The following is a 23,370-nucleotide window of genomic DNA, read 5'->3' as shown; positions in this document are numbered from 1 at the left end:
AAGACGTGGTAAACGACTGTCACTTCTACCTTGTTCTAACAACTCAAGTAGATGGTGTGATAGTATGAAGAATGTTGTCTGGCACACTTTCCTCCCTTTGTTGGCATCTGAGGATTATTTATATACCACAGCATTTCTGTGCATTCATGATTACAGTTTGCATTGTTTCTATCAGCTGTTTTCAGAAGGGTCATTTCACCAAGCTCAGATTATCTCAAACTGGTTTCTTTCCAAAGACCTGATTGGCCACCAAAAGTCGTGTTTATTTGAGATGTGGTGAAACCAAAGATTTAACTCTCCATGATGCTGCCTAAATATCCCAAAATGTAACACAAATATAAAAATGTACAACTGCACCACCTGGTGGTTCATTGTCCAGTTCTAGCCAAAAGAAACTGCAGCATAGTCATAAAATTGGCTTTCTAGTTGAAAGGATCAGAGTCTCTGATCTCAGGGGTATTACCACGATAGGTTAACAGATTTTATTTATCTGTCAGCACTCACTACCTCCGTCTGAATGCCTCCCCACAGTTCACAATCATTTAGCAAACTGCATCCTTTACTAGCAACCCTGAGTAAAGTATGATCAACAGTCACATTCATTAACTGTAGCTCCTCTCTAATGATCTTTGGCACTTGGAAATTTGCTAAGATTTACTTTAATGGCCTGGAAAACAGACCCCCATGGATCTGTTAGTTTTAAAACACTAGAATAACGTATAAGGACCTTAAAAAAAGTAGATGTTAATACTCATGCCCAAGTTCGACCTTTACGTCAAAAAAAGGGAATGTCCACAAAATTAACTTTATTTGCAGAAAAGATACTTTAATAAGCAATTTAGCAACAGCAAAGGGAACAGCTCAATCAGTTAATAATTAATATTGTGGCTGCCGTCAGCAGCAGTTATGCAGTTTAAGATAATTTCATGGTTTAAGTTACAATAAATAAGTTTAAAATACTTTATTTTAATATATCAGATTTAATGTATACATTGTTGGTTTGAAAATACACATTTAAATGGTTTACAGAATGTTTCCAGGGTGGAAACAATGTTCAGTCTGTTGTTTGGGGTTGACAATATTTTCAGTTACACGCCACACTCATAGAGGGCAGCATGCTTTCCTCTCTCACTCGGTGGTAGAGCTATGCAGACGCATGCAATGAAGTTTTCCAGCTGTGAAAAGGAGTGACACTGCAAGATGTGTTTTCATTAACCCCTGCAAGTTAATGCGGCCAATGAGGTATGCAATTTGTATTTTATATGTCGTGATAGGAAAAATAAGATGTTTGTTTGCAACTGAACTGTCGAGTTTATGGTAGTCAAGTGTAATATGTTAACATTTGTAAATGTAAAATTGTGAATGTTTTTATGTTGTTTAATAATGTGCTTTATTGTTTATTCTCTATGAGAACAATTTACTGTGGGAATTGATTATTTTATGTTGTTTGTACAGTTCTCATGGCATCGTTGGTGGCACCTGTGTGCAATAAATGCCAGTAAAAATCAAGAACGCCTTGTGTCCGTTTTTCAACTTGGAGGGAGTTACAAATATACATAATCAAATCAAAAACCTTTCCATTTCTGCATATCTGTGCCTGCTGTTTAGGCTAAATCCTAATACACACATACAAGCTTTTGTCTGAGCCGAGGGATCTCAGTCTTCTTGACAATATGTAATGTCAGGAACAGCTGATTTGTTCTATTTGATGAAACATGTCATGCAAGCAGAAGTGACCGAGTTTGCACGACAGTGCTCATTAGTTATAGAAAAGCAGGTTATAGATACCACCCAATTTCATGAATTTCTTTAAACAGAATATTTTTTTACATTTACAATTATTTTAAAATGGTTTGTTAAAATGGATGTTTTTGTTGTGTGATGCACTTGTTTTGTTTATTCTTTGATCATTCTGTTTGTGTTTTGCAGCTGTTGTGAAAAACAATTTTCTCCTGCTGTTCTTTTTTCATGTAGTTGCAGTTTTCTGAGTTCGCCCATTCTTTCAGGCTAATAGATGTACACGACCAGGAGGGCATCATGTGAAGGGGACTCCTATTTTCTTTTCTTTTCTTTTCTCTGTTTAAATCTTCAACTGACTCAAATTACTGGTACTGACACCTGGTTTATTTACAGTGTGTGGCACACATGTGAACTGACTGTTTACTTCTGAAACAAGGTGTGACTATTTGCAGTGCAGTGCAAGTTTTTCACTGTTGAAAGTAGGGCAGAGGTACCTCAGTAGGTAGAGTGGTGGCCCCATAATCGGAAGATCGAATCCACTGAACTGCTACCCTGAGGTACCCCTGAGCAAGGCACCGTCCCTACACACCGCTTCCCGGGCAGAAATGATTAATGAAAATTGCCACTGTAAGTAACGCCTCTGCTGTGAGTCATAATGCAATAAATGATCTGTTGTCAAAAAACAGACGGCCTCTGAAGAAGACACATTCATAACTTTATAACTCTGTCAAACAGGTACAAACACACATAGCGGGTGTTTGCTTTGAAGAATGGCCCCCTGTTTAGTGGTTAGAAAGTTATTCAGTTTCAGTGCAGAATGAAACTGAATAACTGCTGAGACTCAATCTTGTTCCCGATCATGCTAAACACAGAAAACAACAAATTTTCCTTTATTTTAATTTAAATTATTACGTGTGGTCATAGGAATCTGAAATTGATCTGCAATAAAAAGACTATTAATTAATTTTACACAAATACAGTTTAAAGTTTGTTCCAGTCATGTGATCTGTATTTCTTCTTCTGCTCCTGTGAGAAGACAGAAAACATCCAATGGCCGTTGTTTGTCCTTTCTATAAAGATTTGGCAACAGTTCAGAATACTAGAATATAATAATGCGACTAATATTATAGTTATAATAATTTATAATAGTTATAATAATAATATATAACCCCTCTTCTGTTGCATTGTTTCATATGAAGTCGTGTTACTTTTCATCCTGAAAAGGATATCTAGACATGTCTCTTTATTCTTATACAGTTTTTGTTAGTAAAGTTTTACAGTTTTATATTAATATATACATATATATAAAATTTGTTCTTCTTACATTAATCTTTTTTTTAATTCCCCAACTATTTTTTGGCATAAATAACATTTCACTTTATTTTGCTGTGTCATTCTGTACCAGATCTGTCTGGTTCAAAACCTAACTTCATGTGCACATGGAGGAGGAGCTTGTATGTATATCAATATAGGGAGATGGTTATGTTTGAGATCAGTTTAAAGGTTCGGTCTCTTCATCAAACTACTCTCTTCTTACAATTTTGTCTCTTCTCTGCTCTTTTTTACAGATTTATTGTGTCCTGAGTTGTTTTTAATCTTCAATCAGTGATTTCCCGCTTCACCACAAGCCACATCGACATGAACCCCATTCTTTATCTAGCAGTGCTCTCCTGAACTAGTTTCATTCTTGCTAATCTAAATGAGACTGTCCCTGCATTATTAAGTGCTGTCAGGCAACATTCAGTCTTACTAGGTCTAACTAGATGACAGTGTTTCTTTTAAAGAAGAGTAGATTTGGTAGATATCTTATCAGTTTCCACACTGACACACTCATGTTTCAAGCACTCATTTAAAACAGTGGCTCCTTACTTTCTGTAACCGTTGCCATGGTGATTTGTGGTATCAGAGTTTCATTGATGGCTGTGGTGGTCCTGTTATACCTCAGTGCAGTCTTCAACACTGTTGGCCATAATATTTTATTACAGAAATCAGAAGGTGCCGTAGAAATTAAAGATCTGAATTATAAACTCCAATTTGTTCATGTAGTCATTGCAGGAGATCACAAGGTTTGGATGTACACATTTGTAAAATAGTTTTGAGTGTGGACAAATTGCTCTGTATTTGTGTGTCATCAAAAGTTACACACTGTACACATTTATACATCTTAGTTTATGCTTCTGAATCATATCATATGCATCTGTAACACCTGTCTGTGATTCGATACTTAAGCATACAGACACTGTCAGGGCACAGGGGCAGATAAAAGACTGGACTCTTTCGCATGACTCAGTTGCGACTGGATGGTGTTTGATTTATAACTTTAATTGCACACAGCACAGATTTCAAAACACAAGGAACTGGCCCTGAGAGACTCTGTGGAGGGAATAGCAAAGGATATCAGGGTGGGAACAGCCTAAGGACGGTTATCCCCTGAGAAAGAGAATATGCAAGGTTAATCCAAAAGGAAATAGAAGGAGAAGTTGCAGTTCCACATGGTGAGTAAGAGTATGTCATGCTTAGTCATGAACAGAGGTTACAAGTAGAGATTAGAATCGAGAGTCAAATTCTTTGGAATCTTTAGTTTTCCTGTCTATTGATAAATACATTTGCATGACAACAATGAGCCATTGTGTCAATATACAAGAAGGAACCACAAAAAGGTAAATCAGAGTAACTCTATTGGCACACAGATTCTGATATCAGCGTCTTTTAAAAGGTATTAAAATGATCAACTTAGCCTGAAACATTTAATACACAACAATAATCAGATCTTATTGTCAGCGCTCAGTGCTGACCTCATCAGTTCAGAGATGAAACAAGCAGCATGATGAGATCTACTGAGTTCTATTTGAGGTAGCTGACAGGATTTATTAATGAAAATGATGTTTGTTAATATGCACCCAAAGAGTTTTTCTCTTCTTGATTGGTAAATAAAGTTCCTCATGGCTCTATGTGGGAAAAAGACTACATCAGCATAAATACTGCAAACAAGTCAGTGCCCTCAGAGTCTGCCCACTTTGCAGTGCACCCTCACAGTGTCCAAATTCCAATAAAGGTGGTGAGTATAGGCTCAAATTGTGGTCATAAATATTTTGTACTTGTAAATCAGGATTTGTTTGTGTAAAAACAATTTGTGTGTGTGTAAAAAAGATTTGTATGTCTAAAAGGAATTTGTGTGTGGACTTAGCCAAAAAATACATGTGAAACTGCACTCAAGTTTCAAGTTACAAGTACGAATTTTGACCCTATTGTTCCTTTCATCTGATTGGCCAATGTCATGTCAATCACAAATGTAACTATCCAATCAGAGAACAGATGGGTTTGGCTATTGATACAAAAAACACTGAAAGAGCACCGAGAGAGCTTCACAAAAAACTGAAGGAGCTCCAATGAGCACCAGAGTTGATTAGCAGCATATTTTCAACTCCTTCAGTACAAAAACTTAAACTTTAAAGTTGAGGTTGTATTAAAACTGTAAGAACTATAACAAAGCAGCTGCTTTCCCTATTACGTTCAGTTCATGGTTATCATTTGTGCTAGCCACACATTGTACCAATGAAAAATAAATACACTGTGTGAATAATGACAATATTGAGGTGTGAGTGTGGTTGCTGTCAGCTTTGATAGCGTATTGTACCTTTGCGCAGATAAGAGCCACACTGACACATTCAGACAGTTTAAGAAGTGCTTGGAGAAAAATGTATTTAACAAAAATACCTTGCATTAAAACAGTTTTTTTAAAGGATAAATAGTCTACATACATGTCTGAAAGTGATTATTATCAAACTACTCATATTTTATGTGTAGCCACAGTCTTGCTTCTAATTATCAGGTGCCCTCTATACTGCTGTTACACTGTTTAGGTCAAAATGAAACATTTTCAGATAATATCGACTAATATCAGTGAAAGTGATCAACTTTTCTGTACTTAATCATGAGTCAGTGAAGGACTGAAAGCCAGAGAAAAAGACTTTTATAGCTTCATTTGCTTCATTAGGTGAAACATTGCGCCACCTTGTGGATAACAATCATTTCTGCAGCTATGAAGACTTTCAAATGTGAACTATTTTCAGAATAAATCAAAGTGCAGGTTTTTCTTCTGGTTGTTTCTATTGCTGTGGTTGTAGTTCTTGTAGTTTTGATCAGTCAATGTTATTATCTGACTGATCTGTAGATTTTCCTTCTTCTAGCTGTACTGACTGACCTTTGACCTCATGTGTTGATGACTCTTCACCTCTGTCTCCTCTCACAGGGAGAAGATGATCTGCAGGATCCTGCTGCTCATCATCCTCACCTCATGTGTCTCTGGTTAGTTTACAGCTTCACTTTATGAACTCCAAATAAAGCTCAACAACAGATTTGTTCCAGTTCTCAGTGTGTCTGCTCCTCTCTTTCCCTCTCTGTCTCCTCAACAGGATCATTTGTAGTCAATGTGACACAGACCTCCTATCAGGCAGAGGAGAACCACAACATCACACTGGAGTGGACGTTCACCACCAACCCTGACAGATCCACCAAAACTCTCAACATCCTCTGTGAACTCTTCATCAGTGATAAACTCTCAGTCCTGTATCAGGTTCATGAAGGTGTTGAAGTGTCAGAGTCTCAGGATGAAGAGTTTTCAGGACGAGTCCAGAGTGACAAAGACGCCCTCAGAGAAGGACGAATCAGACTTCAACTGTCCAGACTCAGGACTGATGACTCAGGTCTGTACCTGTGTGAGGTGGACACAGGTTAAGGCTTCACCTCTACCAGCTATAAATTTTGTATCACTAGTAAGTTGAGTTTTTTTTTTTTCTGTTACACCGACTGTGTAGACTGTTCTTTTTTTAAATCTTATTTATTAATTAATTTATTGACTTTTACAGATTGTTTTGATGAAGTGCAGACAGGCCTCTGTTGTTGGATTAGTACTGGGATTATCGGCAGCTCTCCTGATGATACACAACCTTGTGTTGAATACCTCAGAGAAACAGCCAATAACAGTAGCAGGACACCTTCTGGAGGATGAACTTTCTATCAAGATGAGTTAAATGAGCTTCAACCAATAAACCCCTTAACAAACTCTTCAACATCTGTTTAAGTGCCAAGAAACAGTTTAGGAAATAAAAACCCTAAAAAACCATATTTCAAATGAAATGATGTTCATATTGCTTTGGGTTTAACTTTTTAAGTGTGGATAATTAAATAATAGCTCAATGCAATAGCAGGTTGTGCCTTGTTCTCAGATGGACAGCAAGTGGAGAGTGATAGATGAGATGAGGAGATGAAGGAGGAAGAGAGACAAAGAGTGATTCACAGGCAGAGCCCAGTTTATTTCCCACAGTTTTGTTGCCCTATGGTTCCACACACTGTCATCAATCTTTGCATTTTATTATTATCTCATAACACAAGTTAAATCAGCTCCCATCTCTCATATGGACTTTTTATAGTCTACAGTCTCAGATCAACACAGCCCTGCCCTCCAGCACTATCAGCAGCAGGAGCAGCAGCAACACCTCAACAGTAACATTGTACCCATCAGGTAAAACACAGGCTACGTTTGCTTTGCATTGTCCCCACCTGATGACAGTGATATGGTATGATGAGATCCCATATTAGATTCTTAAAGAAGTGTGTTGTTGTTCTTCAGCCTGGTTCCATGTGCCCCTCTTTAACTTTGAGCACCCGCCTCTTTAAACATCACTGTTTAAAGGGAGAAGCATCCCCTTCCATGCTTGTCCTCTCCCAATACAGATGGAATGTCGACTGGACCAGCACAGATATGCTGCAGGACCGGATGCGCTCTCTGCAGCGGCTCACTCTCACCCATACCCACCCCTGTTGCTTGTCTTGTGTTTGTATGGTGTATTAAAATGCATGTGCTTTTTGTGCTGAGGTATTTTTTCTTTTAAATACGTAACAGCGGTACATGTATTCCGTTACTCACCAACACTGGGTACACACTTGCTATGTTGTCGGTTGTAATGTTAGATCGCACGATTGGGAAGGGAATAAGCTGGAAAATGGGCTCTTTTTTTATCATTTCCCCACCTGGAAGCAACGTGAGGGAGCTTATGTATCGGACGTTACCAAAAGAAGGCGTCTAACCTTGACAACAGCTGTGAGACGAGCTGATATTCAGTTCTCTACCATCCCCAGATATCTGTTGGTGCTCCAGACATTTTCATTCAGGTAAGTTCTAAATAAGTTCATATTACTCTTTATAGCCTATTAGTTTTATGTTCAATGCGCTCTGAGGTCATAGCAAATTAGAACAAACATCCTAATGAGTGATTTTGTAAATATACATTTTATTTATAGAGTTGCTAATTGTTTTTCATTATTGCAGCAAACCAGCCTATGAAATGGATGAAACAAATCCTGACTGGGTTCCAATGCTACACATCGGGCACTACGACATCCCAGCTACACACCACCATGCCAATCAGATTACTTCATCCATGTGAGGGTGAAGAGGTGAGCCTTCTGGATAAGATGGTGAAGGTTTGCTTGCGTTTTTTCCCATCAATTGAGACAACTCCTCCACAGTGGCAGGTGGGATTTTTCTTTTCTGAGGACGGCTTCTTTTACGTGACACTATGGATGGTCTGTTTATGTTTTGATTGAGAGCCTTTTTTGGGGGGCAGCTGAAGAGGAGAAGTCTATCTTATGGCCAACCTCTGACTGTATCTTGGTCACATTACCCAGCAAAACCCAGTATGCAGGTTCATCTGTAACAGTCCTTGTGCCACGGATCAACACTGTTGCTTCTACTTTAAACAGAAGAGCAGCGACATGGCTGCAGGTCTCCACGACTCCGGCCATACAGGTGCAGTGGGCAGCTTCAACCTTCCCTGTGATGCTCACAGTGACCCATGGCTGCAATGCTGGTTCATTCAGCCTTTGAGAGTGCAGTACCTGAAACATACAAAGTTAATTTAAAGACAAAGACTCTAATGAACCAAGGCCGACACAAATGTGTTTTATCTACTTTCAAATCCCTTTATCATAAACAGTGATGGGAATAACGGCGTTACTTTTTTCAGTAACGAGTAATCTAACTAATTACTATTCCTAGCGTTACAACGCCGTTACAGTTACTAACAAGGAAACGCGGTCCGTTACTATTTTTCAACAAACAGACGGTTGAAGCTGTGTTCATCTTACCGCATCTTATATCAGTCACACGGAAGTAGCTGTAAGTAATCTGGACGCTACGGCTTTAAGCAGCTGCGCGCTCCCGCGGACGGTAATCACGATCACTGTCTAGCACAACACCTGGAGCTAAGGAGGCAAAACAATCGCACGAGTGCTGCTGTTTGACTGAGGAAGAATAAAGTAGTCGTGGTAAGTCAATCACATGACCACTTAAAGACAAAGCAACAAGGTGATATATACCAGTTTATAAATTGTGTTGATAGACCACGTAAAACCAGAGTCATGATAAACAATATATACGCGGCGTTTTTTCCTCAATAGTTTCATCACGTTTACTGCGCTAGCAAGCACTCTCTGCTTATGAGAAAAAACAACAACAACAACAACAACAACAACAACAACAACAACAACAACAAAACAGGGGAAGTTTTAAGAGTGACGGAGAGAGAGAGAGAGAGAGAGAGCAGAAAAAGAGAGAGAGCAAGTTTTGAGATGTGAGAGATTTGTGACGTTTAGCGTGTTTGGAGTGTGTAGTTAATGTGTTGTCTTGTGTAGTTAGTGTGTAGTGTTGTGGATAGTTTTGTGTTGTGTGTCAGAACAATGAGGTGACTGCTGTCTCCAGGTAGAAACAGGAGTGATACACCTGCTGTCAGACCTGCAGGGCCCTGTTTCAGAAAGCCGGTTTAGAAAACTCAGAGTTAAAAATGATACTCAGGGTTGAGTAACCCCAAACTGTCCAACTCGGAATATTCGGTTTCAGAAAGGCTGATAACAATTAGTTCAATCAACGCGGAGTTGCTTTAACCCCAAGTTAAGCACGCGCACGAGGATACATAAAGCCCTGATTAGTGGAGCACAGATTAAGCGAGGCACCATGGAGACGGAGGGAAAGAAGGCGCGGTCAATGTATTTTACAGCGCTTGAGGCCGAAATTCTGATGGCAGCATATGCCGACAACATGCATATTTTGCAGAAAAAAAGTAACACAGCCTCAGCTGCAAAAGAAAGGGAGCATGCATGGCAAAACATAGCCGACAGAGTCAATGCGTGAGTGTTAATTTAAACATTGATCTAGGGATTTCCACCCATTTAACACGTTATTTTATTATATTTCATTTTATTTGTCATTTCATACATTTTATTTTGTGATGTGATGTGAGCGCAGGTGCAACCCAACAGGCCTCAAACGTTCCTGGCAGCAAGTAAAAATGAAATATAAAAACATAGTCCAAACAGGTAAGGTGTAATTGTATTATGAGCCATAGTGCTTGGTCTGTTTGTCCTATGTAAATCAATTGCAGTTAGAGGCTACATTAATTTTCTTTCTGTAAGCACTTATTGAAATTATCTGAGCACATTACAAGTACATAGTTGCTTACTCTGTATGCTCAAATGTGGCCCGTTATAGCCAACAGAAAAAAAGCGGAGGCCCGAAAAACAGGTGGGGGTCCTCCACCACCACCACTCACAGAGGCTGAGCAGTTGGCCCTCAGCCAAAACAGTGGGCGCCCTGTGGCTGAAGGCATCTCTGCGGGGACATCCTCTGAGTCAATAACCCCGCAAGACACAAGTGCCTACATAAGAGGTAAATTCAAAATAATACATGATGTGCATGCATCCTTTCGTCACAGTCACCTTTGCGGTGCTACTCATTCATTTGATAAACTCTTTACCATAATTAATTATTTTGTAGTGAAGTTATCTTCCTACTGATTTTGCCTTCCCTCAGTCTTGGTTGTCTTTGAGAGCATAATGACAATGAAGTGTAAGGTGATTGGTATATGTTTGTTAATTGCCATTTGGTTCCTTGTAAGTTATAAGTGACCTGTATAAACCTCATATTCTATCAGTTGATGGTGATGGTGTACTGCATCTGGTGCAGCCTCCTGTTGAGCCAGACCAACATGCAGTTGTGAGTACTCTTAATACTCCACAGATCATATGAGTTTACAGTAGAACAGCAATGTTGTTAATTTCTCCACTACAGGAAATTGAAGAAACATTGACAGCTGTTACAGAGGAGGGAGCAACAGAGACACTTTATGAGGTTTACATCTTACAATGGAAAATATAACAATTGAATAAAATGTGGTACTATAATAAAACCATGGACTTTCTATGTCTCGAACAGAGTGATGATGGAAATGCAGAGGAAGAGGGTCCAGCCACTTCTCCAACAAACCTTTCCTCAGTAAGATGTTCAGCACTGACTTACAACCAACCTAAGTAGGCATGTACTATGAATGTCAATGCTATTTCCTGTGTTTCCATAGCTCCCTGTAAAGCAGCTGTATAAGACATACTTGATCAAGAAAATAGAAAAATGCAACTTGGAAATGGAACACTTCAAGCAACAGATCCAAAAGACCAAGACTGAGATTTTACTGCTGGAACATCAGTTAAGGGTGGGTGAAGTGGTCAGAGATGGACGAATTATTTCAGTGTTTGAACAACATACTAATATACTTATTAATACTTTGTGTACAGGAAATACAGGCGACCAATAAAGCCAGTTGAACAAAAAATCTGTTTATTTTTCTTTCAACATGTTGAGGTGATGGGTCAAAGGAAATGATTGTGACATATGGTGTCTCTGACTGCTCTTCCATCTTGTATGTCCGTGGGAGGGTCAGGATGTTCATGGTTTGGATCACTGCTGATGTTTGGTTCAGAAGGACAGTGTTCTCCTCTAATTGTGGCAATGTTGTGAAGAATCACACATGCCACAATAATGTCACATGCCCTTTCTGGGGTGACCCTGAGTCTTTGCAGGCACTGGAACCGGGCCTTAAGCATTCCAATAGTCATTTCAACTCTGGCTCTTGTCCTGCAATGAGCCAGATTATATCGCTGCTGTGGGCCCGGTTCAGGGTCAGGGTAAGGGGTAAGCAAATAGGGTAAACATGGATACCCCCTATCACCAAGCAAGTAGCCAGTGAACTCTCCTAAGACAGAAGGATACACTTCAGTTCAAATGTCCTTGTAGCAATTGGTCTTTATATATTTTAAAGTATTTTCAACTCACCTTGTCCAAATTTTGTGCTCAGTGTACATTCACGAAAAATTCGTGAGTCATGCACAGAGCCTGGCCACTTGGCTTCCACATTTGTGATAATGTTGGCAGCATCACATATGATCTTCACAGTGCAGAGAACACAAATTAGCATCCATTACTATAATGACATAATTTGTTAGTTTGAAATGCTACAGGGATATGTACCTGTACATTAATGCTGTGGAAAGACTTCCTGTTCACATAGTCTCCTTCATTTACTGAAGGAGCAATGATTGGAATGTGAGTGCCATCTATACAGCCAATCACGCCTGGGAACCCTGAAAATAAATGTAACATTTAAGTAGTAGTTCAAGTATCACCACATCATGAATTAAGTTTTGTTCATCCTGATACCTGCAATTTTGTGGAATCCCTCTTTGATAAATCTTGTGGGTCTATGACCGGGGAACACCACAAACGAGTACAGGAGACGTTTCAGTGCAACTGTCACATTCCTGACGGCCCGACAGACGGTAGCCTTGGAAACGTGCTCAGCGTCACCAATATTGTACAGAAAGCTCCCGTTTGCAAAAAAACGAAGTGCAATACAAATAATATGTACAGAACTGAGAGAATGTCCGCGATGTGTCACATGAGCAATATAAGGCCTGAGGATGTTATTCAAATAAATTATAGATTGTGCTGAAAAACGGTAACGTTCACACAGAAAATCATAAAATGTCCAAACGCGCTCTAATCACTCTCTCCCGGCGGAGAGCTCTGCGGAGAATTTGGGCTTCAACATCTACTGGCTCTTCAAGGAAGGGGCACGCCATGTCTGACACTTCCTACAGTCAGGTTTCCGACAAAGAGGCGGAGAAGTTCAGGGTTAGTTGAAGTAAACCTGCTAGGGGGCAGGTTAGCTTCACGGAGTGTGTCGTCATAGTAACTCACTCAGAATTAATCTAAACTCGCTTTGTGAAACCGAAAACCCAGAGTTTTCGTTAACTCAGGGTATACTTACTCAGAGTTTGCACTAAACCGGCTTTCTGAAACAGGGCCCAGGTATCAGGCTGTGATGTTCTCCTTTATAGTGGACAGAAATTATTTTTTTGGAGCGGCACAAATAATTTGTGTGGCATCTTATTGAAGAACAGCTGATTGTTCTGTAAATAGTTTGAAATGGTTATTTAAAAAATCAAGGTAAAAGGTAAATGGATAACTGTAAATTCAGACACGTGAGGTTGTGCTGAAAATGATGATACCAAACAAGGCAAAGTAAATAGTTTTTAGTGGTGAAATGTGGAGGGAAAATCAAAAGTAGTTAAAAATGGCCAATTATACCCTGGACCCCAGAGGGTTAAACGTTTAAAGTAATGCAATAGTTACTTTTCAAGTAATTAATTACTTTTAGAATATTGACACTCAGTTACTAACTCAGTTAACAGCGGCTAAAAATTCAGATATTTCATTCACTACTATTCAGACAGAAGTCCATCTAAACCAGGGGTTTTATTCATATTTAACTGACTGATCACACATTCTACTTCATCTTTAGTAATATTTCCTAAAAGCCACCCTTACCTCCTCCACTTATTTTTGTTGTTCAGAAATGAATCCACACTTGCCTCTTCCACTGATGGTTACAGTTCTTTCTTTGAATGAACAAAGACTAAACTCTTCCACTCACTTTTGCTGTTAGGAAATGACTCTCAAGGGTTGCTTGATAGACTCCTAAATTTACACCTGATGTAAAAGAAGATGTAAAAGAAAACAGGAGCAGCTTAAACTACCGCCATCTACTGGCCTTTGTCGGAAATGAGGAACAGCATGACTGTGACTGCGGGTGGAGTAGCACTGGTTGTCTCCATCGCAGTTTACTGTACACTGAATAAATACACTTGTAGATTTCTCAGGAATAAAATGACATGTGAACAAGAGCTTATAGAGCTCATCCTGGTGAAGCAAATGTTTGGCTTCACATTTCTGATTGTAAAATCTGCTGGCCAGGCTTACAAATACAATAAATAAACGGGATTTGTTTTTGTACTTTTAGCCTTTAGTTTCATATTTCAAACTACAGTGACATCCTCTCTGTGTGTGATCTATACATGTGTTAATCGTTTTGATGGTAATAAATTTTAATTTAGCTTGAACAGTTATGCTAGACTGTGGGAAAAATGTTAAGAGGGTGTCTGGTTTTTGTTACTAATGCGGACACTTGGGTTTAGTTTGTGAAATGAAAATGTGAACTCGACTCAGGCATTGTGGGTGCGATTTGGTGTGAGCCTCCCTTCGGTTAGACGTAATTTGTCATTAACAAACAGCGTTTCCACATTCAGAGAATAGAAGAGTGGGCGGAGCCACTGAGCTTCGAGCCGTCCAGCGAACCGTCTGTTTTCTTTTACGTCCGCCGAGCACACATAATAACACGGTTCCGTGGGGTTGGGGTTCATTCGACTTTGTTCGTTCAAAGAAGAAACTATAACCATGAGTGGAAGGGGCAAGGGTGGCAAGGGACTCGGCAAAGGAGGCGCCAAGCGTCACCGTAAAGTTCTCCGTGATAACATCCAGGGCATCACCAAACCCGCCATCCGCCGTCTGGCTCGCCGTGGCGGAGTGAAGCGTATCTCCGGTCTGATCTACGAGGAGACCCGTGGAGTGCTGAAGGTGTTCCTGGAGAACGTCATCCGCGACGCCGTCACCTACACTGAGCACGCCAAGAGGAAGACTGTGACCGCCATGGATGTGGTGTACGCTCTGAAGAGGCAGGGCCGCACTCTGTACGGCTTCGGCGGTTAAACTCATTCACCCTGATCCATCAAACGGCTCTTTTAAGAGCCACACACTTCACTGTAAGAGCTTTGTTCTGCGGTGTTTTGTCTTGCTTTGGAGAAAAGTTCTGGAAGTAGTTCAACACGTGACAGGATCTTCCCCACGAGATTCAGAGGTAGAGTATTACGGTGTAACTTATAACAATCAATTACAGCTTCAATCAATCGTGGCTTTACTACAGGCCATAAAATTAAGGTATTTGTAATGCGTGCTTTTGATTTAAAAATTAAAATAATTGACAAAGTCACGAACTGAACTTCAGAGGTTCCAGATCTAACCAATGCCACTGTTTTAATACACTCCTATAGCAGGAGTGTAAACATTCATAGACCAAATGAAAAACGGAACAGATTTCACTGGTTTATCAGTTTATTTGTGAATGTCTTCTGGCCAGAAATCCGCTTAAAGCAGAATTGTTTATTTTGTTTTTAAAGATGACCAACCCACCTTCGATCTAGGAGAGTGGTGCTCAATTTTAAGTTTTATGTTAATTTGTAATTATAGACATGGATGAAGCCCTGCAAAGCTTTTGAAACTTCTTCCTCATGTGTGCCTGAAATATAATTTTCACCAATCATTTCAATGTAACCTTTTTGATGTGTTATCTTCCTTTCTGAGAAGGCTTAACAATTCAGTATTGAATGAGTAAGTGTGGGATTAAAGGAAAAAGTAAAATAAAAGATGTAAAAATCATGGTGTTGATGACAGACAACATGAACAGAACAGTCTCACTATCCTGAAATAACCTTCATACGAGGAACATTATTAAAGATGTTTTTAGTACCCAGGTGTTATGCACTTGAAATGCAACATGTCTGTTTAAACTGCAAACAAAGTATCAATGGCAACTGTAAATGCTCTGTGATGAAACGACGCACATCGCAAACAAGGAAGGTTGTCTGTTTATTTGACATGCTTCCAGGTAACAGCAACAGCTCGTTTGACAAAGACCACATTTACAGATCAGAATTACAGAAAATACACCATACATAAAGTGTGTTTGCATGTAGCACACAGCTGTGGCTCGCTGTCGGTCTAAATGATTCTCAGACCTAAACAAGAGTTTGTAGAGATTTATAATTATAAGTCTGAACCTCTTTAATCTACTCAGCTGTCTTGTTTTTAAGTTTTAGTGCAAGTACTTTAAGGAACAAACAATGAGACAATGTTTGTTCTTACTACACAGATTTCTGTTTTTACAGCAAGTTTATAACAAAGTCTGGGTAATAACTTTACAATTTAAGTCAGTCAGATTTGTATTCATGCAGTAAAACAGCTAAATGTGTTGCACACACTGATAGACTAACAGGGCTGGCCCACTTCAGTTCTAGTGTGAACAACATGAGTTTGACACCTATGGATTAAAGATTTAGTTTCATTACTTTAAGCAAGTGTACTCTCAGAGGTTGTGAGTGGATCTTAAAAGAGCTGTTAGTTGGGTGAGGACAGTTGCTGGATTTTAGTATTTTAGTATAGTATTTTTAGTATTTTAGACTTTAGTTTACTGCCATATAAATCAGGTATCATACAAAAATAAAAAGTCATGACAATTAAAGAATATGACTTTAAGGACTTAACAACATTACTTCACTTATAGTACACCAACATCTGATACATTAGCACTAAGGGAACACTGAATGACCTGCTGGTTTTTGTCCATAAAACTACTCATCTAAGATTACCACAAAGTAAAAGATCTCTCAGCAAAATGATGCAACATTTTAGGCACTATTGCCCCGATCAACTCAGTGAGCTGGGATTTTTGATTCTAAACATGAACTACTACTATATTGGTTTTACATCTATACTGTCCATTCTCCTGGTGGACATGGCACACAGCAGTATTGTTTAATCTCATTGTGTCATTGTTGACCTTAGCCATGTTTTTAGTCTTGTGAGAGCACTGAAGCTTCTTTCAGCCTCAGCCGAGGATACTGGGATGACTAAAAGCAGCCTGACAATTGTCACGATAATAAATACTAGTTAATCTATAGCAGGGGTGGATCTAGAGAAAAATTTAAGGTGGCAAAGAAATCAAATGGGGTGGCAAAATCAAAGCCTTTTTTTCCAAACACATGCAGGTGGTTACATGTGGTTAAAATGATTCAAATGCATTAAGTATACACACTTTTCATATAAATATAGTCTATAACTTAATTGTCTGTAGCCCACATAATTACACACTTTAGTTACATAAAACATGTGAGTTTTGATTGTATGTACTGCAGCCTGTATAATAAATAAATATGTAGCACAATAAGTATAAAATCCATAAAGCTACACAACATGGGGCGGTTCATTTACAAACACAAGTCTAACTTAAGTTTCACTGTTTTTTGTTAGAAAATCACATTGTTACAGCTTAAATTACACAAAATGTCAGAAATCTGCACTGTTATGAACAAAAATTTAAACCTAATATTTGTTGGATGAACCCACTGAGGTCTGAAATACAAGTGGCCATTTTTGACTCCTTTTGAGTTTACGTTTGTATTTCACCCTCAAATTGTTTCATTTTATTTTTTCCCCTCGCCTTGCTTGGTGTGTGAATGGGTGGATGACTGGATGTGTAAAGCGCTATACAAATACAGGCCATTTACCATTTGTTTGGTATCATTCTTTTTAGCTCAACTGAATTTAGTTGTTTTTCCTCAGACATACTGCATTAGTATTACTGATGTGAAATCACACAAAGATCTTAAAATCATAGTATTTTTTAACAATAAAAACAAAAAACAAATGTTTAAGTGTTTATAACTTGAAATGCAAATATAAATTGTACATTTTGTAAACATGTCAGTACCATTAGGATGACATTCTTGAGTCACCAACATTGTAACGTTAGATATAAGTCTAACAGCCCCTGTACACTAATATCCTGGCTTAGTCGAGGCTGCCGTTTTCTCCGACAGTTCAATCAAAATTAGTACTACTACTCTGGGAGACAGAAGTAAATAGTAAGTGGCCTGTATTTGTATAGTGCTTTATTTAGGCCCTAAGGACCGTAAAGCGCTTTACACTACAAGCAGTCATCCACCCATTCACACACATTAAGCCACTTATGATTCAACGTTGATGCCAACTGTAGTTTGTAGTCTAGAAACAGCAAGAACACTGAAGTGCGAGTACGAGATGAATATTATAAAAACAAAAAGGAGCGAGCTCTTGGTGCGAGTGAGTTGGCTCTGAAAAGAGCCGTTGTTTGTAGGAGAGCGTGTAGCTTAAGCTCTCTCTCCGCGGATGCGGCGAGCCAGCTGGATGTCTTTGGGCATGATGGTGACCCTCTTGGCGTGGATGGCGCACAGGTTGGTGTCCTCGAAGAGTCCGACCAGGTAAGCCTCGCTGGCCTCCTGCAGAGCCATGACGGCAGAGCTCTGGAAGCGCAGGTCGGTCTTGAAGTCCTGAGCGATCTCGCGGACCAGGCGCTGGAAGGGCAGCTTGCGGATGAGCAGCTCGGTGGATTTCTGGTAACGGCGGATTTCGCGCAGAGCCACGGTACCAGGCCTATAACGATGGGGCTTCTTGACGCCTCCGGTGGCCGGGGCGCTCTTACGAGCGGCCTTGGTGGCCAGCTGCTTCCTGGGGGCTTTGCCGCCAGTAGACTTGCGAGCGGTCTGCTTGGTTCTTGCCATTCTTTCTCTCTTTGCTTTTTACTGCTAACAGCAGAAAATGTAGCAAACAGAGGAGACTCGCTGCTCTTAAAGCCTGTGACTGGCTGTGACGCGGTGCCGCTCCGGCTCGTGATTGGTGAGGGGCTGCACGTGGTGCTCAGTACCGTTCAGAGCAGCACCGCCCCGCCTCGGTGTGTGCCGCTCATTGGAGAAAAGTGCATTGAATTTACGCGCTGCCGTAAGCCTCTCTGCGATTGGTGCGTGACAAAGCTGCGCGCGCTCTGCGGAAATATAAGCGAGGCTTTGAGCAGATCGGACCACATTTTCTCTTAGTGTCGATACTACGAAGAAAAGCACCTGTCAAAATGAGTGGGCGTGGCAAGACCGGAGGCAAAGCCAGAGCAAAGGCTAAGACTCGCTCATCCCGTGCCGGGCTTCAGTTCCCCGTGGGTCGTGTCCACAGGCTGCTGCGCAAAGGCAACTATGCGGAGCGTGTGGGAGCCGGCGCCCCCGTTTACCTGGCAGCTGTGCTCGAGTACCTGACCGCTGAGATCCTGGAGCTGGCTGGCAACGCAGCCCGCGACAACAAGAAGACTCGCATCATCCCACGTCACCTGCAGCTGGCCGTGCGCAACGACGAGGAGCTCAACAAGCTCCTTGGGGGAGTCACCATCGCTCAGGGTGGTGTGCTGCCCAACATCCAGGCTGTGCTGCTGCCCAAGAAGACCGAGAAGCCCGTCAAGGCCAAGTAAACGCAAAGCGCTCGGCTTCACCAACAACAAAGGCTCTTTTAAGAGCCACACACTTCTCTCTGAGCAAACATCCTTCTTGTTTTTACTGTGTGTCCATCAGGATTTGTGTACTGTGTAATATAGATTATTCATGTAAAAATGTACATTAATTTGTCATCTTTCACATTAAGGGTCTCAAATTTACCTTTACTTACAAGTCAATAGTTTCTACTGTGGTTTTGTCATCAGAGTAGAACTAAAATAGTACAACAGGTCTAAAAATGAAAACTAAAGACAAACTTGCAGTCTCTCTCTTGTTGTGTGGTCAAGTCTTGTGCCTTGTCCAATCTGTGTCCTCATATCTCAATTTGGTGTGAAAATTTGAAGCTTCTCATTGGTGATCTGCTAACTATGACTGCAGTAGCACTAATGATTAGCTTCACCCAGGATCTGGTTTTCATTATAAATTACGCTCATGGAAACAGACAACACACAGTTCATGATGTGGCAAAACCACAAACGCAACAGAAAATCATAACACAACATGATGAGGAGGAGGAGAGGGACAGGTGGGCTTCTCTGGTACAGAGGGAGGAAAATGTGGAGCTGTTAGTAATGTTCAGCACTGCTGCTGAAGTTGGGACATTTTGCAAAGTCACTTACATCTACACTTAGGTGTTTTGTCTATTGTAAGTAGAATGAAACAACGATTACAACAGAATGTGCTTCGGTTTGCTTATGTAATAGAGGGCAGCTGGAGATCAGAAGAACAGGAAATTATTGATAAGTGTGGGTTTTGTTAGAATGACTTTGAGAACAAAAATCCACTATTGCCCTTAAAACAGGGGTTGACAAAGCATTTCATACGACCTTACAGCTCTCAAGAATGGCATCAAGTTTCTTAACGCTGACCTCTGATGTGCCAAATCAGTTGGTTTAGCTATCACCTTTGGTGTGTAACTGTATGGAGGGAAGAATGTATTGACAGTGGGGGTCTGTCTGTTATAAAATGAGTGAAAGCTGCCTCAGCCAGATAAACAGGAAGCCACAGTTACTAGCCTGGGGAGAGGACAGCCCCCCCAGACTGAACAATAGAATTAGTATAAAAACTACAGAGGAGGGGGACACAGGGCAGCCCCGGACTCTTCTTCAGCTGGGATATCAAAAGGATCGGTGAGGTCAAGAAGTAAACTCAAGAGTATATTTTGAAATAACGCAATTCCCCTCATCGTTTACACTACAGAACTCCATGTATGAAATCAGTAAGGAATTAAATACATACTAAAATAAACAGCTGTATGGGTTCAGCTTGGAGTAAAATGTGCCCTTGAAATCACCCAATATCAATTCAACTGGCCTAGATTTATTCGGATAAGGTTGTAAAGTAGAGCATTTCAAGTAGATGATACTGGCAAGGTATCATTAAAATATACTGTGTGCTTCCACAACAGCCAGTGTAGGCTTTTAAAAAATAGAACTAAATATTTCATACATGAATAATAACATGCATCTATGAATGTATTATGTGTTGTTTAATAGAATACTGTAAAATATAGTTGCTAACTTTTAACAGTGTATTTCTTGTATGACAATGTTTCACAGTAAAAGAAGTGGTGTGATGTGTTGTACTATGAAGGTATGATTGTAAATATTGAGTTGTTAATATTTGTATTGTTGTGTTTTCTGGAGTTGCAGACTTGTGAAGACAGCACTAATGTGTATCACAATAAAGATAAAGGTTGTAAATGCAATGTGAAAATTAGGGGGAGGTGTGCTTCAATAATAAGGATATTATTGTGAATGATAGAGTGGTGAGTGAGTGTGAGGAAGGAGCTCTTGTATGTTGCTGTGGTGGCTCTGAGAAGAGCCGTTGTTGAGTGTGAGAGTGGTGGCAGCTCACTTCTTCTTGGCTGCCTTCTTGACTTTGGGCTTGGCGGCCTTCTTGGCGGGGGACTTCTTTGCTGCGGGAGCCTTCTTCAGCACCTTCTTGGGGCTCTTGGCCGCCTTTTTGGGGCTTTTGGGCGCTTTCTTGGCCGCCGCCGCGGGCTTCTTGGCCTTCTTGGGCGACTTCTTAGCGGCTGCGGGCTTCTTGGCTGCTGCTGCCTTTTGGGCGACTTCTTAGCAGCTGCTGCCGGTTTCTTGGCTTTGGCAGCGGCGGGCTTCTTGGCTTTAGGAGCGGCTTTCTTTGCGGGCTTCTTGGCTTTGCTGTCAGTAGCCTTCTTGTTCATCTTGAAGGATCCGGAGGCCCCGGTGCCCTTGGTCTGCACCAGAGTGCCCTTCGCCACCAGGCTCTTGATGGCGGTCTTGACGCGGGCCTTGTTCTTGTCCACATCGTAGCCTCCGGCAGCCAGAGCCTTCTTGAGAGCGGCTGCGGACACGCCGCTGCGCTCCTTGGAAGCGGCCACGGCTTTCACAATCAGCTCGCCCACGCTGGGGCCGACCTTCTTGGGCTTGGAAGCCGTCGTCTTCTTCTTCTTGGCCGCCTTGGCCGGGGCGGGAGCAGGTGCGGGAGCTTCCTCGGACATTTTTCTTCTTTCGAGTCTGATCGAGATTCAGCGAGATTCACGGTACAGTGATGGCAAGTCGGAAGCGCCACGCTGCACTTAAACGCACCATGAGAACCGTGGAGAGTGAAGGCAGCGCGCGCAGCTCTCGCGTGTGCCCCGCAATGCTTCATTTTGTGTTTCGTGTCTCGGGTTCAAAGAGCTCAAAGTGAGTGTGTGAGCAGCACTGCAGGCCGACAGTGGAGCAGTCCACAGCGGGCTTGTGTCTCCTCGTGCAGGCCTCGTGTCGGGCTCTCGTGCTCCCTGTTCTCGGTTCGTGGAGCTCCCAAAGCTCAGCGACTCTGTGCGGAGCTCAGCGCTGCTCGGCGGCTTCTTGCACTCTTTTCTCTGCTAAAACCGATGGAGCCGCAGCAGAGCTCCGTAAAAAGCCTTTTCCAGCTGATACACGTTTGTTCACGCACTCCGAGTGAAAAGCAGCATCTGGTGAGCGCGGCTGTGGGACAAAGTGACGCCGCGAGCTCCCAGCAAACACACCGATGCTGCTGGAGGCCCACGGAGCAGCGACACTTCTGTGAGAGCTTCTAACCAAAGCACAGTTTCACTCACATTGTTGCACATCAGAAGCTTCATTAGTGACCTTACAGCAGCTCGCTTCCACACTTTGGCTCTGATCTCTTAGTCTGCATTGACTCTGTTTCCTTCTACAGTTACTGACTCTACAATAAACAACAGCAGTCAATGAACACGTGAATACACACATCCACAAACTGATCACCAAGTATCTCAATGTGTAATACTCAATACCTGCTAAAAACATCCACCATCTCACTGTTAAACATTCTTTTTGTCACTACTAGTCGAACATTTTATCCTTGTATCTATTTGATTTATTATTTGATTTGATTTGATTTGATATACCTTTAATCCCACAAGGGGAAATTTCATCATTATTATTGTAATATAATATTTTTGTTGTTATTATTTGCTATTTATTTTATCCTGTTCTGCCCATGTCGGTGCATTTCCCAGCTCTGGCACTAATAAAGCTTATCTCATGTCCTGGATAGTGACCTCAGTTTAATCTAGTATAGTATTTTTAATTATGCCCAGTATGTCTCTGCTCCTCTTTCTGGAGGATTCTGTAATTCTCCCACCTACTGAAAAATATGTGGCCACAATTTTTTGTGCAAGATAAGTAAAATGCTGCACAACAGCTCTGACCCACTCCATCATGTGCTGACCAGTCACAGGAGTGGGTTTAGTGAGAGACTGAGAACCAAAATTCCCCTCTGAACACCACAGGAAATCATTCCTGCCTCCTGTACAGCACTTACTACAATAGTTGCATTATATGAAGGCAGATAGAAAGGTGGCCACGGAGCCACCAAATTAGATTGAAGAAAGCTTTGATGGAAATTCCTCTGGGCATTGCTAGGAAAGCTGGATGTGAAGGACACAGCAGGGCCTGCCTGTGGCATAGGCAGTATAGGCAAATTCCTACAGTGTCATCCATCCAGGGGCACCACAAGTGAGGAAAAAATACAAAAAAAAAAATATGATACCAATTCATATTTTTCTTTATATACATTTTGGCATCTAATTTGCCAATTTTTGCCCTCTAATAGTCCAACAAACGAGCCCTTTGTATCCTAGTTAGTCTAGTTGTGTGTTAAAGTGCACATCAAGTCAGGTGGGTTTATCATTTCAACTATGTGCAGTACAGCAGCGGTCCCCAACCCCCGGGCCTCAGACCGGTACCGGGCCGCGAGAGTTGAGGCTCAGATGTGAAATGTATGTTTTTCAGGGTTTTTAAT

At 41.1% G+C, this 23,370-nt stretch overlaps 4 protein-coding genes, 1 long non-coding RNA gene and 1 pseudogene across 6 annotated transcripts; 3 read left to right on the top strand and 3 right to left on the bottom strand.

The window, feature by feature from the left end:
• The first annotated feature begins 9,543 nt into the window (after positions 1-9,543).
• On the top strand, positions 9,544-11,617 carry LOC102076368 (uncharacterized). Of its 2 annotated transcripts, XR_002063408.2 has the most exons (7): positions 9,544-10,116; positions 10,289-10,465; positions 10,731-10,792; positions 10,868-10,927; positions 11,012-11,071; positions 11,154-11,285; positions 11,368-11,617. It is a non-coding gene; the product is annotated as an uncharacterized LOC102076368 (long non-coding RNA). The 2 variants fall into 2 exon arrangements; XR_002063406.2 differs by having other exon boundaries at positions 11,154-11,617.
• LOC109203636 (putative nuclease HARBI1) lies at positions 11,416-12,941 on the bottom strand. The gene is given in 5 exon segments (XM_019363271.2): positions 11,416-11,825; positions 11,906-12,017; positions 12,101-12,213; positions 12,290-12,603; positions 12,605-12,941. Coding segments are annotated over 5 exon segments (1,029 nt in total). The 5' UTR covers positions 12,712-12,941; the 3' UTR covers positions 11,416-11,442.
• A 1,285-nt stretch (positions 12,942-14,226) lies between these two features.
• Positions 14,227-14,813, top strand: LOC100700428 (histone H4). Its single transcript, XM_003459092.5, has one exon. The coding sequence runs from the start codon at positions 14,366-14,368 to the stop codon at positions 14,675-14,677; it is 312 nt and encodes a 103-aa protein (XP_003459140.1). The 5' UTR covers positions 14,227-14,365; the 3' UTR covers positions 14,678-14,813.
• Positions 14,814-17,806: 2,993 nt separating this feature from the next.
• On the bottom strand, positions 17,807-18,356 carry LOC109194216 (histone H3). Its single transcript, XM_003459093.5, has one exon. It carries the CDS (start codon positions 18,340-18,342, stop codon positions 17,932-17,934), a length of 411 nt encoding a protein of 136 aa, XP_003459141.1. The 5' UTR covers positions 18,343-18,356; the 3' UTR covers positions 17,807-17,931.
• A 294-nt stretch (positions 18,357-18,650) lies between these two features.
• Positions 18,651-19,123, top strand: LOC100700964 (histone H2A). The gene has a single exon (XM_019363285.2). The coding sequence runs from the start codon at positions 18,687-18,689 to the stop codon at positions 19,071-19,073; it is 387 nt and encodes a 128-aa protein (XP_019218830.1). The 5' UTR covers positions 18,651-18,686; the 3' UTR covers positions 19,074-19,123.
• Positions 19,124-20,948: 1,825 nt separating this feature from the next.
• On the bottom strand, positions 20,949-21,987 carry LOC109203639 (histone H1-like; annotated as a pseudogene).
• Between the last annotated feature and the right edge of the window lie 1,383 nt (positions 21,988-23,370).

Source organism: Oreochromis niloticus, linkage group LG3 (genome assembly GCF_001858045.2).
Source record: "Oreochromis niloticus isolate F11D_XX linkage group LG3, O_niloticus_UMD_NMBU, whole genome shotgun sequence".
Lineage (NCBI taxonomy): Eukaryota > Metazoa > Chordata > Actinopteri > Cichliformes > Cichlidae > Oreochromis > Oreochromis niloticus.
Note: the sequence above shows the minus strand (reverse complement) of the source record. Positions and strands in the feature narration are given on the sequence as shown.

Coding starts and splice junctions, on each gene's coding strand:
- LOC100700428 (XM_003459092.5), top strand. CDS start 14,366: ATGAGTGGAAGGGGCAAGGGTGGCAAGGGACTCGGCAAAGGAGGCGCC.
- LOC109194216 (XM_003459093.5), bottom strand. CDS start 18,342: ATGGCAAGAACCAAGCAGACCGCTCGCAAGTCTACTGGCGGCAAAGCC.
- LOC100700964 (XM_019363285.2), top strand. CDS start 18,687: ATGAGTGGGCGTGGCAAGACCGGAGGCAAAGCCAGAGCAAAGGCTAAG.